Below are 16285 nucleotides of genomic sequence, written 5' to 3' on the forward strand. Positions count from 1 at the left end.
TAAAATACAGTGGAGAAAATCTGAAGAAAGCCTTATTTGAATTGATAAAGAAGATATACAGGGATGAGCATTGGCTGGAGGAATTCTGCACATCAATCATACCAACAGTATCCCAAGATTACAGAACTATAAGTCTTATTACCCATGCATCCAAGATTCTGCTGAAAGTTATCAGTCCATATGGAGAATCATAATGAACAATTTCTGGATGACTCACAGTGCAGTTTTCGCAGAGGCAGATGCTATTGGATTACTGAGCATGTTGGGAGAGAAAATGTATAACATGGGATGAAACCTCAATGTGTGTTTTGCGGATTACGAGAAGGTGTTTGATAGAGTTATCTGGGGAGAACTTTTCCCATTTCTTGAGAAAACTGGATGCAAGAAGATTATTGGACTGAAATATGACTTATACTGGGTGTCTCAAAAATACATGGCATAACTTCAGGAATGAGTTCCTCGTATGTAGACAATAAAAATATTTTATATCAACATAGTTCCGGAAATACTTGGTTCCCGAGTTATTAACTGGAATGTCTAATCTCCCACAGGTGATTATCACAACGTACCAGATTATCACAATGTACTGATAGAATCTGGTGATTTCCATTCCAACCATGTACACAAATCAGGCGCAAGCGGATATGCATTTTATGTATGGTTTGGCAGACGGCAATGCTCTGGAGGCTCATTGTTTATACCATGAAAGGTTCCCAGAACGAAGATGTTCAGACAGGAAAATGTTTGAAGGTATCCATCGCCACCTTTGTGAACATGGGACCTTTACACCTCATACTGCCGACAGAGGACAACCAAGATCTACGACTCCTGAAGTAGAGGAGGAGGAGGAGATTTTGGATGTCGTGCATGCCACTCCTGGAATTGGCACACGCAGAATAGCAATGCAACTGGCTGTTCAACGTTTGAATATTTGGAGAGTGTTGCAAGAACACCAAATGTATCCTTACCATCTGCAACGGGTACAGGTCTTGTCACCAGCAGATTACCCTACGCGAGTAATGTTCTGCCAGTGGTTCTTGCAGCAGTGTGGTACAACTCCTCACTTTCCTGCCTTAGTGATATTCACAGATGAAGCATAGTTCACACGAGATGGAATCCAAAACTTTTAAAATCAGCATGTATGGGCTGAGAAAACCCACATGCAATTCTTCCATCACATCACCAACAGCGGTTCAGCCTCAACATCTGGGTGGGTGTTTTTAGTGATAAGTTATTTGGGACCCATGTACTTCCAAACAAATTCACAGGGCAGGCGTACAGAAACTTTCTGGAAAACAACATGCCTGATTTCTTGGACGACATGCCACTGATCATTTGTCAACAAGCACACTTCATTCACGATGGCGCTCCCTACTACACTGCAAAAAATGATCAGAAGACTAAATCAGAAAGCACTGAAGTATGGAATGAAGATAAACGTGACGAAATAGAAGGCAATGATGTTTGGTAAAAGGTCAATTCCATTCCAAATTGAGATTGGAGCAAGTAGATCACTTTAGGTATTTGGGGCAGTTATTTGCAGAGGACATTTCATGTCTAACTGAGATTCAATCCAGAACTGCAATGGCAAAACAATTTTTAAAGAATAAAATGTCATTGATTACAGAGAATATGTCACAGGAAATTAGGAAGAAGATAATAATGATATATAGCTGATCAGTGGCACTATATGCAGCAGAGACATGGATTCTTACTAAGAGAGACTTGAGGCCTTCGAGACGTGGTGTTGCACAGGATTGAAAAAAAGACCGAAAAAGCTTCAAATGTGGAAGTATTAAAACATATCCAAGAACAAAGGAAAATTCTAGGTAGAATAAGATGGAATGAGCAACGGCCTGCAATGTGAGATACTGGGGATTTCAAGGGCTGCTGGGAGTCATCATGGAACAAGTAAATACATGGGTTGCATTAGGGTAATTAAGAGTAAGAAAAGGTGTATGTATACTTGCATGTACATCAATACTAGGAGTATAGTAAATAAATTTGATGAAAGGTCCCCGTGGACTGGAGATGTGCAAATATATCCCCAAATCACAAAGGGGGAGGGATCGAAGGGTGACACGAATAATTACAGACCGGAGCAAATGTGTTTCCTGTTGCTAGTCAGTGGATCTGTCAATCCTCCTGTTCTGGCATTCTTCTGGTGCCAACAGAGAACATCTGCAACACATCCAAGTAACTTTCTGTCCAACTCTTTCAGGCATTATGATGCATGAGTGGAATTTACCATACTGACCATCCAGCTTCGGACACCAAACGATCTGACCCCTTTCAAAATCTCTCAGCTGTTCATAACGTTGTCTTCAGCATGTTAAAGACTGCACATTCTTAGACATTCATTTTTACCAATTTTGTTTACATGTGTAAATGTCTCAATATAGCACCTGAAGGTGCTGCAAAAACGTTTACACATATTTTTATAGCACCTTAAGGTTCCTATATGAGTAAATGACCTATTACTGGATGTTCTACTGCACTGAGCAGCTTGACATACTAATTGTTTGCATCCATAGAGTTATGCAGGTAATTTTTCAAATAAATTGATAAATTCTTTATAGGTAGGAAATTTTGATGATAAGCAGCATATAATAATAAAGTATAACAAATAATGAAATAATATATTAGTATTAGCAACATGGTGCAAGAAAGCAAAGCTTATAAAGAACAAACAAAAAAAAAAAAAAAACGCGTCCAAACCTTCCTTAAATTTATTCAAACTGCCCACCTCCACAACACATGGTTTAGTTTATTCAGACAATCGATTACATTTTCACTGAATGGAAATTTCTGCGTACCTATTCTTCTTTCACAATGTTTCTTTGTTTTATAGCATTAGCAATGGCACATGATGTAAGAAAGCAAGCTTACATAGCATTAACCAACACACACACACACACACACACACACACACACACACACACACACACACACACACACACACACACACACACACACACACACACACACACACACACCAGGCGCCTCCGCAGCCAGGTAGGCAAGAACAGCAGCGCGTGGCATACGCTTCTTGATTAGACCGGGGTTCAAGCCTGTGACCACCAAATACGGAGGATGTGGAAAGGTCAGAGAATAACCACTGCATATCCCCGGAGCAATATGGCCTTAATTGCTAATGCTCTTAAAAAAAAAAAATAATAAATAACCAATAACAAATATACCCTTCTCTCATTTATTTCACCCATCCACTCATTCCAAATGTTTGTCTAGTTCTGCCTTGCACCTGTTTAAGCTATTGACTTCTGCAACAACAGATGGAAGTTTGTCCCAGCAATCAAACACATACTGGCTAAAGGCAAACTTCCACACATCTATCCTACAACTGTCTTTCCTCAATTTGAATTTATACCCTCTCAGGCGATTATTCTGAGCAAGAGGAAGAATCCCATCAGCACTGAGCATGCTCAAAACATTCAAGTCTTTATACACCTCAATCAAGATCACCTCGCAGATGCCTAGTCTCCAACTGTAATTTGCAAAACTTAAGCCTTTCTTCGTAAGAGCAACCCTTTGTCCCATTCACTAATCTTGTTGCCCTTCTCTGTACTCATTCCAACAGCTCTACATCCTTCTTAAAATGAGGCCTCCGGTCCTGTAAACAGGACCGGAGGCCCCAGGACCGGTCCTGTAAACAGTACTCAAGGTGTGGCCTGACCATTGCCTCATACAAGGGGATAATCAGTACCTTATCCCTGCAAGAAAAATTCCTGTATATCATTGACAAGACACCATGAGCTACGATTGCAGACCGTCTGCACTGATCAGAAAACTTCATATCTGCCTGCACAATTACCCTAGGTCCTTTTCACTCTCTACCACTGTGAGTGTAGTACTACTACACAGTTGATATGTTATTCTGGGGTTACTGTTTCCCATATGCAGTATTTTACATTTGTCAATGTTAAAATTCAGTCGCCACCTCTCAGCCTATCTTCCCAACTTTTCTTGATCCTGTTGCAGCAGTGTACTGTCATTAGTGTCATTAACAATCCTGCCGACCTTCATACTGTCTGCAAACTTGGACATTAAACCTGATATACCATGATCAATATCATTGATGAAAACAGAAAACAACAATGGACCCAACACTGAACCTTGATAACATTAGTAATAACATTAGTCCATGAAGAGGAGTGCCCATCGATTACCACCCTCTGTCTTCTCCCACTCAACTATCCCTTTATAGCAGCAATTTGCCTCCAATGCCATACTGCTCCAATCTGTGCAGCAGTATCAAAAGCCTTTCTCAGTTCCTTTGTGACTACATCATAGTAACCAATCAAATTGGTCAGACAACACTTCCCCTTAACAAACCCATGCTGTGTCCGAGCTATAACTGAAGTCTTGTCTAGATGATCCTGCAATGCTTATTTAACCAATGCCTCCATTAATTTCACTGGAACAGAAGTTAAACTAACAGGTCTGTAATTACCTGTGTCTCCCTTTGATCCTCCTTTGTGGATTGGGCTCACATTTGCACATCTCCAGTCAATGGGTACCTCCCCTGAGTCCAAGGAAGCTCTCATAATTAGGGCTAAGGGTTTGCTTACTTCCTTTACTGCCTCCTTTAATATAACTGGATAAATTCCATCCACCCCAGGTGCCTTTGTTATGTTTATCTTCAACAATTTCTCCTCCACTTTACTGTAATTTATTACAAAATCATCTAGTTCACTGCCAGAGTTTAGTTCACCTCTGGCATTCCCCTCGCAGAATAACTCCTCATGTGTGAATGTAGATGCAAAATATTCATTTAGTTTGTTAGCTACCAGAGCAGGATTATCAACAGTTAAACCATCAATATCAAGTGGACCAATCTGATTCATCCCAGTCCTTCTAGAGTTTACATAAGTAAAGAACTCTTTGCTGTTTTTCTTTGCATCCTTTGTCAAAGATTTCTCATAATCTGCCTTTGCCTGCCTAACCTCCTTTGTGACTTGGTTACAGACCAGTTTATATCTATCATAGGCGTCTATGTCACCTGTTAATTTTTATGTATCCCATGCATTTTTCGTCTCTGAAACATGTCTAATTAGTTCATCTTGACATCCATTTAGGCCTAAATCTTGAACAATATATCTTGGTTGGTATGAAAAGGCTAGTAGCTTTCAAGATTAATTCTTTGAATGCTTCCCATTTTGAATTTGCTGTTGGTAACATCATCAGTTTGTCCCACTGTATAGAATTTAAATACTATCTCAGAATTTAAATACTCTTCACCTTTACAAAAGCAAAAACCCTTCCCTTTACCCCTGATGGTAGTTACCCCTTATACCACCTGACCATTATAAGGCAATGGTCAGTCCATGCCTTGAGTACAGCGTACAGGTCTGGAGGTCTCATTTTAGGAAGGATGTAGATTTGCATGAGCATGTACCGAGAAGGGCAATAAGGTTGGTGAGGTGAATGAAGGGATCCGCTTACCAAGAGAGGCTTAAGTTTTGCAAATTGCAGTGGCTGGAGACTAGGCACCTGTGCGGTGATCTGATTGAGGTGTATAAGGCCTTGAATGAGTTGAGCACGTTGAATTCTGATTGGATCTTTCCACTTTTTCAGATTACGAACCTAAGGTGGCATAAATTCAAATTAAGAAAAGACAGATGTAGAATAGCTGTGCAGAAATTGGCCTTTAGCCAGTGGGTGGTTAATTGCTGGAACACACTTCCATCTGTTGTTGTGGAAGTTGATAGGTTAAATAAATTTAAGGAGGAACTGAACAGGCATTTGGAGGGAATGGTGTGATTTTTTTTTGGCTGATGCTGCATAAGCTTGCATCACATGCCACTACTACTACCTCTTTGAGTAAATCCCACTTCAGCACACTGTGATCACTGCCACCTAGTGGTTCCTTTATCTGCAGATTCTTAATGCATGAAGAATCACTACTGCTAATCAGATCAAGCTTTTGCTGTTGGTAACATCATCAGTTGGTCCCACTGTATAGAATTTAAATACTGTCTCAGAATTTAAATACTGTTCACCTTTACGAAAGCAAAAACCCTTCCCTTTACTGCTGATGGTAGTTATCCCTTATACCACCTGACCATTATAAGGCAATGTTGCAATGATCCAATAAATCCAGAAAGCTTTGCTAGTGTGTGACCAACCCACAAATTCCAGTCAATCTTTGGGAAATTAAAATTCCCCATTATAAGACACAAGACACTCTGATTTACTGGCCCACTCTATTTATCTGCACAATTGTTTGTTGTACTCATCAAAGTCATTAGGCCGATAACACACTCCTACTCTCATTTTCCCTTTCCGAGTGTTTAAGTCACACAAAACTGACTCAACTTTGCATTGTCCACTGGTGTCAACTGGATGCACTTCATTAGATTTTACTTGTTTATTAACTAACAGCATAACCCCTCCTCCCTTCCTATCCTGTCTATCCTTTCTGTACACATTGTACTCCCCAAATTCTGATTCTGCACTGCTTATGTCTGTGTGACACCACGTCTCTGATATCCCAACAATATCTGCCTTTGATGTCTTGACTAGCACTTCAAGCTCATCAAATTTATTAACTGTACTCCTAGCATTGGTGTACATGCAAATATACATGCACCTGTTTCTACTCTTAGTTACCCTAACACAGCCCATGTATTTACTTGTTCCCCAATGACTCCCAGAAGTCCTGGAAGTCCCTATTGCCTTGATTTCCAGGCTGCTGCTCAATTGTATTTCAATAGAATCAGTGCAAGAATCACTTTTACCTCTGGCAGCGGCTACTTTTAATCTATTAGTCTGTGTATTCCCCCCCCCAAGCTAGCAGTTTTCAGACCCACCTAACTCTGCCTCGATAGCATCAGCAAATATTCTTGCATCCTTTCTCATCCCTGTAGAGACAGTCTCTCCTGTTAACAAGCACAGACCAGGCTGAGAAAAATTCTACCCCTTGGGCCTTGCACGAATTGTTTTATATAAATAATAGTTGTCTGTTTTCTCTCATCTAATACCAAGCAAATACAGTTAGTAAATCATAAATTGAAACAACTAAAACTGATAGGTCTAAACAACATTTTCATACAAAAGAACAATTCATAGTCTAAAAATAAAATACACAAAATATGACATGAAAGTTCATTTGATTCCTGAAATTAATTTACTGACCTTAATAGCTTCAGCAGGAGTAGGTCCAAAGCAGGCCTGATCTTCAAAGTAGAGCTGCAGGTATCGCTCTTTTAACCAATATATTCGACGATCACATAATTGCATTTGGCGCTTTAATAGTGCCACCAAGTGACGTAATCCTTTATACCACATTTGGGCCACAAAAGAAGGTACAATAAACTCAATACTTCTGTTATCTGAAAGGTGGACACCATAGAGCAATCGTAGGCAATTTTCTTCTGAGTTCAAATCTTCAAGTCCATATCTTCGAGATATAACTCCAAGATCAATGGTAGTGCATCCCAGTAAAACTTCCTTGACAGAATAAAGATCCAGAAATCCTTCTTCAAGATTATTATGAGCTACATCACTAGTTTCATACTTTAACACTAAACCTGGAGAAACTGGTTCTTCCAGATTCACAGACAGACAATAATCCTGTGGTCCACTACCACGAAGGGAGCTCCAGACTGGCTTACACCATGTTATAGTTGCATTGCTCCTTTCTAGCCTCAAAAAACACATGGCTGAACGAGAACCATCTTCTTCCCAATGTATTACTGTTGTTCCATGGTGAAGACACTGTAACATGTGAAAGTCCAAATTTTTTTGATTTAATGGGAAAAGACTAATACCATGGTCATTACTGAGTGGCTGGATTGGTTTATAGGAGCATAGGTCTACTTCATAAAGGGCATCGAGTTCATTACTCGATATACATGATATTCTGTTAAAAATAAACAAAATAAACAATCAATATATAATTCTTAATTACGGTGATCACAAAAATAGATAAAATAGTTAAAAGGATCTTGTTATCATAAAAAAGGCCTAAATGAAACAAAATAAAAACTTATAATGCAGCCTATAATAAAATCAAAATATATAAGTTTAAAAGTATGACACTGGGCAACACATTTACACTTTTTTTTTCTCATAATAAACTGTGTTATCTATTATATATTTTGAATGAACATAACCTTATAATTTTGCTACCATGTCCCATTTTTGGGACATGGTAGCAAAATTATAAGGAAAAGGTGCATGTATACTTGAGTGTACACCAATGCTAGGGGTTTGGTAAATAAATTTGATGAATTTGAGGTATTGCTCAAAGCATCAAAGGCGAATATTGTTGGGATATCAGAGAAGTGGTGTCACACAGATATAAGAAATGCAGAACTGGAATTTGGGGAGTACGTCTACAGAAAGGGCAGACAGGATAGGAAGGGAGGAGGGGTTATGCTATTAGTTAAGAAACACAAAATCCAAGGAAGTGAAGCCAGTCAACATCGCTGGACAGTGCAGTGTCGAGTCAGTTTAGTGTGACATAAGCATTGGAAGATCAAAATTGAGAGTAGGAGTGTGTTATAGGCCTAATGACTCTGATGAGTATAATAAGAAACTGTACAGGGAAATAGAGTGGGCCAGTAAATCAGAGAGTCTTATAATAGGGAATTTTAATTACCCAGATATTGACTGGAATTTGTGGGTTGGTCACTCACATTCTAGCAAAGGCTTTTGTGGATTTATTGGATGATTGTTTTCTACATCAGCATGTTCAGGAGGCAACTAGAGGGAGTAATACTCTTGATTTGATTATCGGTAGTGATTCTTCATGCATTAAGAATCTACAGATAAAGGAACCACTAGGTGGCAGTGATCACAGTCTGCTGAAGTGGGATTTACTCAAAGAGGTAACTACCATCAGGGGTAAAGGGAAGGGTTATTGCTATCGCAAAGGCAACTACGATGGTCTGAGACAGTATTGAAATTCTATACAGTGGGACCAACTGACGATGTTACCAACAGCAAATTCAAAATGGGAAGCATTCAAAGAACGTATCTTGGAAGCTACTAGGCTTTACATACCAACTAAGAAATATTGTTCAAGGTTTAGGCCTAAATGGATGTCAGATGAACTAATGATGCATATCACAGAGAAGAAAAATGCATGGGATACTTACAAATTAACACATGACACAGAAGCCTCTGATAGATACAAGTTGATATGCAACCAAGTTACAAAGGAGGTTAGGCAGGCGAAGGCAGATTACGAGAAATCCTTGGCAAGGGATGCAAAGAAAAACAGCAAAGAGTTCTTTACTTATGTAAACTCTAGAAGGAAGGGGATGAATCAGATTGGTCCACTTGATATCAATGGTTCAACTGTTGATGATCCTGCTCAGGTAGCTAACAAACTAAATGAATATTTTGCATCTACATTCACACATGAGGAGCTACTCAGTGAAGGGAATGCCAGAGGTGTATTCAACTTTGGCAGTAAGCTAGATATTCTTTTAATAACTGAGAGTAAAGTGGAGGAGAAATTGTTGAAGATAAAAACAAGAAAGGCACCTGGGGTGGATGGGATCTATCCATTTATATTAAAGGAGGCAGCAAAGGAAGTAAGCAAACGCTTAGCCATAATTTTGAGAGTCTCCTTGGACTGAAGGGAGACCCATGGACTGGAGATGGGCAAATGTGAGCCCAATCCACAAAGGAGGATCAGAGGGAGACAGGTAATTACAGACCTGTTAGTTTAACTTCTCTTCAAGGGAAATTAATGGAGGCACTGGTTAAAGAAGCACTGCAGGATCATCTAGACAAAACTTCAATTATAGCTCAGACACAGTATGGTTTTGTTAAGGGGAAGTCTTGCCTGACCAACTTGATTGGATACTACGATACAGTCACAAAAGAACTGGATACAGGGAATAACTTTGATATTATATACTTGGATCTTAGAAAGGCTTTTGATTCTGTTCCACATGGAAGACTGCTGCACAAATTGGAGAAGTGTGGCATTGGAGGCAAATTGCTGCTATGGATAAAGGGGTGGTTGAGGGGGAGAAGACAGAGAGTGGTAATCAATGGACACTGCTCATTGTGGACTAATGTTATTAGTGGAGTCCCTCAGGGTTCAGTGTTGGGTCCATTATTGTTTTCTGTATTTATAAATAATATTGATGATGTATATCACGCTTAATGTCCAAGTTTTCAAACGATACAAAGGTTGGCAGGGTTGTTAAGGACACTACTGACGCTATGCTGCTGCAACAGGATCTAGAAAGGTTGAGCAGATGGGCTGAGAGGTGGAAAATGAAGTTTAACATTGACAAATGTAAAGTACTACACATGGGAAACAGCAACCCCAGAGCAACGTATCAACTTTGTGGTACTACACTGACAGTGGTAGAGAATGAAAAGGACCTGAGGGTAATTGTGCAGGCAGATATGAAGTTCTGTGAGTAGTGCAGACGGGCTGCAAGAGTAGCTCATGGTGTCTTGTCAATGATATATAGGAATTTTTCTAGCAGGGATAAGGAGGTGATTATTCCCTTGTATAAGGCAATGGTCAGGCCACACCTTGAGTACTGTATACAGGTCTGGAGGCCTCATTTCAAGAAGGATGTAGAGCTGCTGGAATGAGTACAGAGAAGGGCAACAAGATTAGTGAACGGAACAAAGGGTTGCTCTTATGAAGAAAGGCTTAAATTTTGCAAATTACAGTGTCTGAAATCTAGGTACCGGCGAGGTGATCTGATAGAGGTGTATAAAGCCTTGAATGGTTTGAGCATGCTCAATGCTGATGGGATTCTTCCTCTTGCTCAGAATAATCACCTGAGAGGGCATAAATTCAAATTGAGGAAAGATAGATGTAGCATAGATGTGCGGAAATTGGCCTTTAGCCAGCAGGTAGTTGGTTGGTGGAACAGACTTCCATCCCTTGTTGTGGAAGTTGATAGCCTAAAGAAATTTGAGGCTCAGCTGGATAGGTATTTCGAACGAACGGAGGGGGGAAATGGAAGTTTAGCTTGCTTTCTTGCATCATATACTAATGCTAATGCTGAGGCTAAAAAAAAACAAGAGGAGAAGAAATCAAGGCTCAAAACATTTTCTTAAAAATGTTTTCAGCCCAGATTTCTGCTTGTATGTACCTTTCTCCTCAGCTTACCTCATTTTCCTATGTAAGAATTGTCTTAATGAAATGTTTTTCCACATACATTGCTATTACCCAAGTTCAGGAAGAAACGGTTAAGATACAAGTATGGAAAATGAATTTTTTTTAAGCTCACATTAAGCAAGTTCTTCATAGTCGCCTGATCTTTTATTTACTAAAGCATTTTGAGAGAGTATCTTGAAGGAATTCCGTACTGCTTTTGTGCATCCATTGAGGACTTCACCAAAAGAAATGTCTGTCATAACTTCTTGGTTTGTGAACCAATGAAAATTCCTCCTTTTTATCTTAACACACAACTAAGTCCATGAAATTTTGTTTCAAGCATTACAAACCTTTTTTGTCCAGTATTTTTATAACATTTTTCATTAAACCTAATTTGATATGAAAAAGGGAAAATAGAAAATAAAATCTTTTCCCTATCAACTGTCGTGGATGGGGAACATTTTTCGATACAGGAAAATATGTTGCTTAAGGTGACCAATTCTTGACAATATAATGGTACCCCATGTGGAGAAATATTGTGTAAGTTTGTTGATGCTCCTAAAAGCTGACAACAGAGTAGGTAACCCCTGCTCAGTATGAATGTGAAAATGTATAATACTTCTGAAAAGGCACCTCCATAGCCAGGTGGGCAGGAGAAGCAGTGCGTAGCACACACTTCTTGCTTAGACCGAGGTTCGAGCCCATGACCACCAAATATGGAAGATGCGGAAAGGTCAGGGAATGACGACAGCATATCCCCGGAGCAATATGACCTTAGTTGCTAATTCTCCTAAAAACCAAATAACAACTAAGGTCATATTGCTCTGATTATGACATAATTCCTATAAGGGTTGTTCAAAAAGTAGTGGTATACAGCTATTACAAATAAATTGAGCTTGATTTACAAGTATTGGTTAGTAACAATTCCAACCTTTGTATCATCAGCAAACTTAGACATTTCGCTTGGTATGCCTTCATCAAATCATTAAGAAATAATGAAACTAGTAAGGGACCCATTACTGAACTCTGATGTACTCCGTTGACAGCATTAGTTCATTAGAACAATGGCTAATAATAATCACTCAGTCTCCTGCCCTTCACTTTATCCATAACAGTAACTTGCCCATAATACTACACTGCTCCAATTTGCATAGTAGTTTTTTATGTAGAACTGTGACAACATATTTATTGAAATCTAAGTATATGATGTCAAAATTATTATTCTTTATTATTAGTATTAGTAATGGCCAGATGGTGCAAGGAAGCCTATAGCTTATGCTGCAGCAGCCAAAAAAAAAAATAAATAAATAAAATAATAATAATAAAATAAAATAACAAAAAATACATATGAGAAAAGGAAATGGACAACCTATGCATTTTTCTCCTCCCTTAGATAATTATCCAACTGACCTTTGAATTTCTCCAGACTGTCAGACTCACAGGTAACTTATTCCAATAATTTATAACTTGCTGGCTAAAATAAAACTTCCTGCAATCCGGTCTAAACAACGCCCCCCGTAACTTGAAATTATGGGCCCTAGTTCTAGAATCATTTATAACTGTGAAAATTTTCTCCTTATTCATTTTGCTTATGCCTCTCAGAGCCTTAAACACCTCAATCAAGTTTCCTCTAAGGTGCCTAGTTTCCAAGCTCTGCAACCCACATATTCAAAGTCTTCCCTCATATGGACGCCCTTTTGCTGGTCTCACCAGGCGAGTTACCCATCTCTGGACCCTTTCAAGAAGAACAATGTCTTTCTTTAGGTGCAGTCTCCATACTTGAAAACAGTATTCCAAGTGTGGGCTAACAATAGCCCACACTAACAATAATGGGATCATGACATCCTTATCTCTACTAGCGATTGTTCAATAAATCATCGATAGGACACCATGGGCCCTCCTTGCAACCAGTCTAGAATACTTGGAGAACTTCATATCTGACAATATCGTAATACCCAAGTCCCTTTCCTCTGCTGTGATTCTAACCTGTTCCATTTTATAAAGTAACTGCACATGTGGGAATGAGTCAAATTCTTTGCTGAAATCCAAATAAACAACACCGAAATTATTCCCTAAGTGTAGCTCTTGAGTGACCCTGTCAAAATAGCTAACCAGATTAGTTAAACATGATTTTCCTTTTACAAAACCATGCTGAGTATCCTTCAGAATTCCATTTATATCTAAGTGATCTTGAGTGAATTCCACCCTTGATCATAGTCTCCATGATTTTCCCTACTACTGGAGTTAGATTAACCAGCTGGTAATTTCTCCTTTCTCACTTCATTCTTAGAACCGCCCTTATATACTGGAGATACATTGGCACTTTTCCAATCCAATGGAATCACTCCCGAGTTCAGTGATCCTCCCTTTATTTTTCATCCAGTTCCTCTGTGACTTTGTCATAGCAGTTAATCAGATTCATCAGGAAAATCTCCCCTAAAGAAATCTGTACTCAGATTACCACATAATTGCATTCCTGTGAAGATGATTCTACATTACCTCTTTATCCATTAACTCCATTATTTTCTCTTGAACATAAGTCAAACTTATAGGTCCATCTGCAATTACTCATCTGGGTGGTGGTACCCACTGAGAATAAATAACAGTAGTCTCCTCTACTAGAGAAGCATTATTTGTTGAAAGTAGTGTAATACTTGATATCTTGTTGTGAAGGTAGCTACAATATGAGATATAATCAAATGATGCCGTTACACTGCTTATGTAGTTAAATTTATGGGTAAACTATGGTGTATTTACACCAATATTATATAATTAAACGTGTAAATAATAACAAACTATTTTATAAATGATATATTTTATTAATATATTTAGTATGTGCGTTTTATTCATTACATACAGACTGCTGCACAAATTGGAGCAGTGTGGCATTGGAGGTAAATTGGTGCTATGGATAAAGGGATGGTTGAGGGGGGAAAGACAGAGAGTGGTAATCAATGGACACTGCTCATCGTGGACTAATGTTATTAATGGAGTTCCTCAGAGTTCAGTGTTGGGTCAATTGTTGTTTTCTGTATTTATAAATGATATTGATGATGGTATATCAAGCTTAATGTCCAAGTTTGCAGATGATACAAAGGTTGGCACGGTTGTTAAGGACACTACTGACAGTATGCTGCTGCAACAGGATCTGGAAAGGTTGAGCAGACGGGCTGAGAGGTGGCAAATGAAGTTTAACATTGACAAATGTGAAGTACTATATTTGGGAAACAGTAACCCCAGAGCAACGTATCAACTCTGAGGTACTACACTGACAGTGGTAGAGAATGACAAGGACCTGGGGGTGGTTGTGCAGGCAGATATGAAGTTTTCTGAGCAGTGCAGACGGACTGCAAGAGTAGCTTATGGTGTCTTGTCAATGATATACAGGAATTTTTCTAGCAGGGATAAGGAGGTGATTATTCCCTTGTATAAGGCAATGGTCAGGCCACACCTTGAGTACTGTATACAGGTCTGGAGGCCTCATTTCAAGAAGGATGTAGAGCTGCTGGAACGAGTACAGAGAAGGGCAACAAGATTAGTGAATGGAACAAAGGGTTGCTCTTACAAAAAAAGGCTTAAGTTTCGAAAATTACAGTGTCTGGAGACTAGGCACCAGCAAGGTGATCTGATAGAGGTGTATAAAGCCTTGAATGGTTTGAGCATGCTCAATGCTAATGGGATACTTCCTCTTGCTCAGAATAATCACCCGAGAGGGCATAAATTCAAATTGAGGAAAACAGATGTACGATAGATGTGCGGAAATTTGCCTTTAGCCAGCGGGTAGTTGGTTGGTGGAACAGACTTCTATCCCTTGTTGTGGAAGTTGATAGCCTAAATAAATCTATGGTTCAGCTGGACAGGTATTTCGAATGAACGGAGGGGTGAAACGGGAGTGTTTTTTTTTTTTTTTTTGGTTTCTTTTTTTGGCTGATGCTGCATAAGCTTGCTTTCTTGCATCATATGCCTCTACTAATGCTAATGCTAATTTGCACTTTTATTCCCCCCTTCCATTTGTGAATAGGAGAAACATTTGACATTTCAAATCAGTAGGAACCTCCCTCGAATCTAAGGATGTTCTCATAATTATGGCTAAAGGTTTGCTTACCTCTTTTGCTGCTTTCGTTAGTATAACTGGATAGTTTTCTTCAAACCAGGTGCCTTATTTATTTTTAGCTGCAGCAGTTTCTCTTCCACTTTCCTCTCAGTTATCACAAAATCATTTCGCTAGTAGTTAGAATTTGATATGCTTCTGGTATCCCCATCCCTAAAAATTACTTCATGTATGAATGTAGATGCAAAATATTTATTCAGCTTATCAGCAACGTGAATAGAATCATCATTAATTAAGCTTTAGCTCCAGGTTAAAATTTGATATGCTTCTAGTATCACCATCCCTAAAATTACAAACTACTTCATGTAGGAATGCATACATAAAATATTCATTCAGTTTGTTGATAACCTCAATAGAGTCATCATTAATTAAACCATTCATATCCATGGCACCTGCAAGGTGATCTGACAGAGGTGTGTATGGCTTTGAGTGGTACGAGAAAGCTCAATGATGGGATTCTTCCTCTTGCTCAGATTACGCACTTGAGGGTGTATAAATTCAAATTGAGGAAAGACAGTTGCAGAAAATGTGTGCAGAAATTTGCTTTAGCCAGCAGGTGGGTGATTTCTGAAACAAACTTCCATCTGTTGTTGTTGAAGTTGATAGCTTAAATAAATTCAAAGAAGAACTAGACTTTCTTGCATTATTTGCCATTACTACTGCTATAAAGATATTATTTTTTTAATTAAGATCTTATTTATGTTCAGGTATATAAGACATACATACCATAAGTAGTAGTTTAGTAGTAGCTTGATCAATAAAACCAAGCTGCTGAAGATAGTAGCAGTCCATTTTGGCTTCAACATTTTTGGCATTTAGTTGTACTGGATGCAGGAGATAACTTTAAGGGAATGATGTAACCATCAAATACTTAGAGACAAAGCTTGTTTTATTTTTGGAACGATAATGTTACCAATAGTTTTTTAAACAACTCTCAATTTTCATAGTAAAAGAACAACAATCACTGTATCCAATTCATTTTCAGATACAGGTCACTTCACATTTCTAATTTGTGACAGAATACATGAGCGACATAAATGCTAATAATGAAACGTGAGAGCTGAAGAACATGG

General features: G+C 38.7%; 1 protein-coding gene across 1 annotated transcript in view; it reads right to left on the reverse strand.

Annotated features, from left to right (window-relative positions):
- Positions 1-16285, reverse strand: part of LOC150078287 (uncharacterized) — a 910840-nt gene that overhangs the window by 406324 nt on the left and 488231 nt on the right. Inside the window, 1 exon segment of the mRNA XM_090384522.1 lies at positions 7156-7882. Within this exon segment, the coding sequence (XP_090240648.1) occupies positions 7156-7882 (727 nt within the window).

This window comes from Mastigoproctus giganteus, chromosome 11 (genome assembly GCF_048544385.1).
Source record: "Mastigoproctus giganteus isolate SK-2022 chromosome 11, ASM4854438v1, whole genome shotgun sequence".
Taxonomy (NCBI): Eukaryota; Metazoa; Arthropoda; class Arachnida; order Uropygi; family Thelyphonidae; genus Mastigoproctus; species Mastigoproctus giganteus.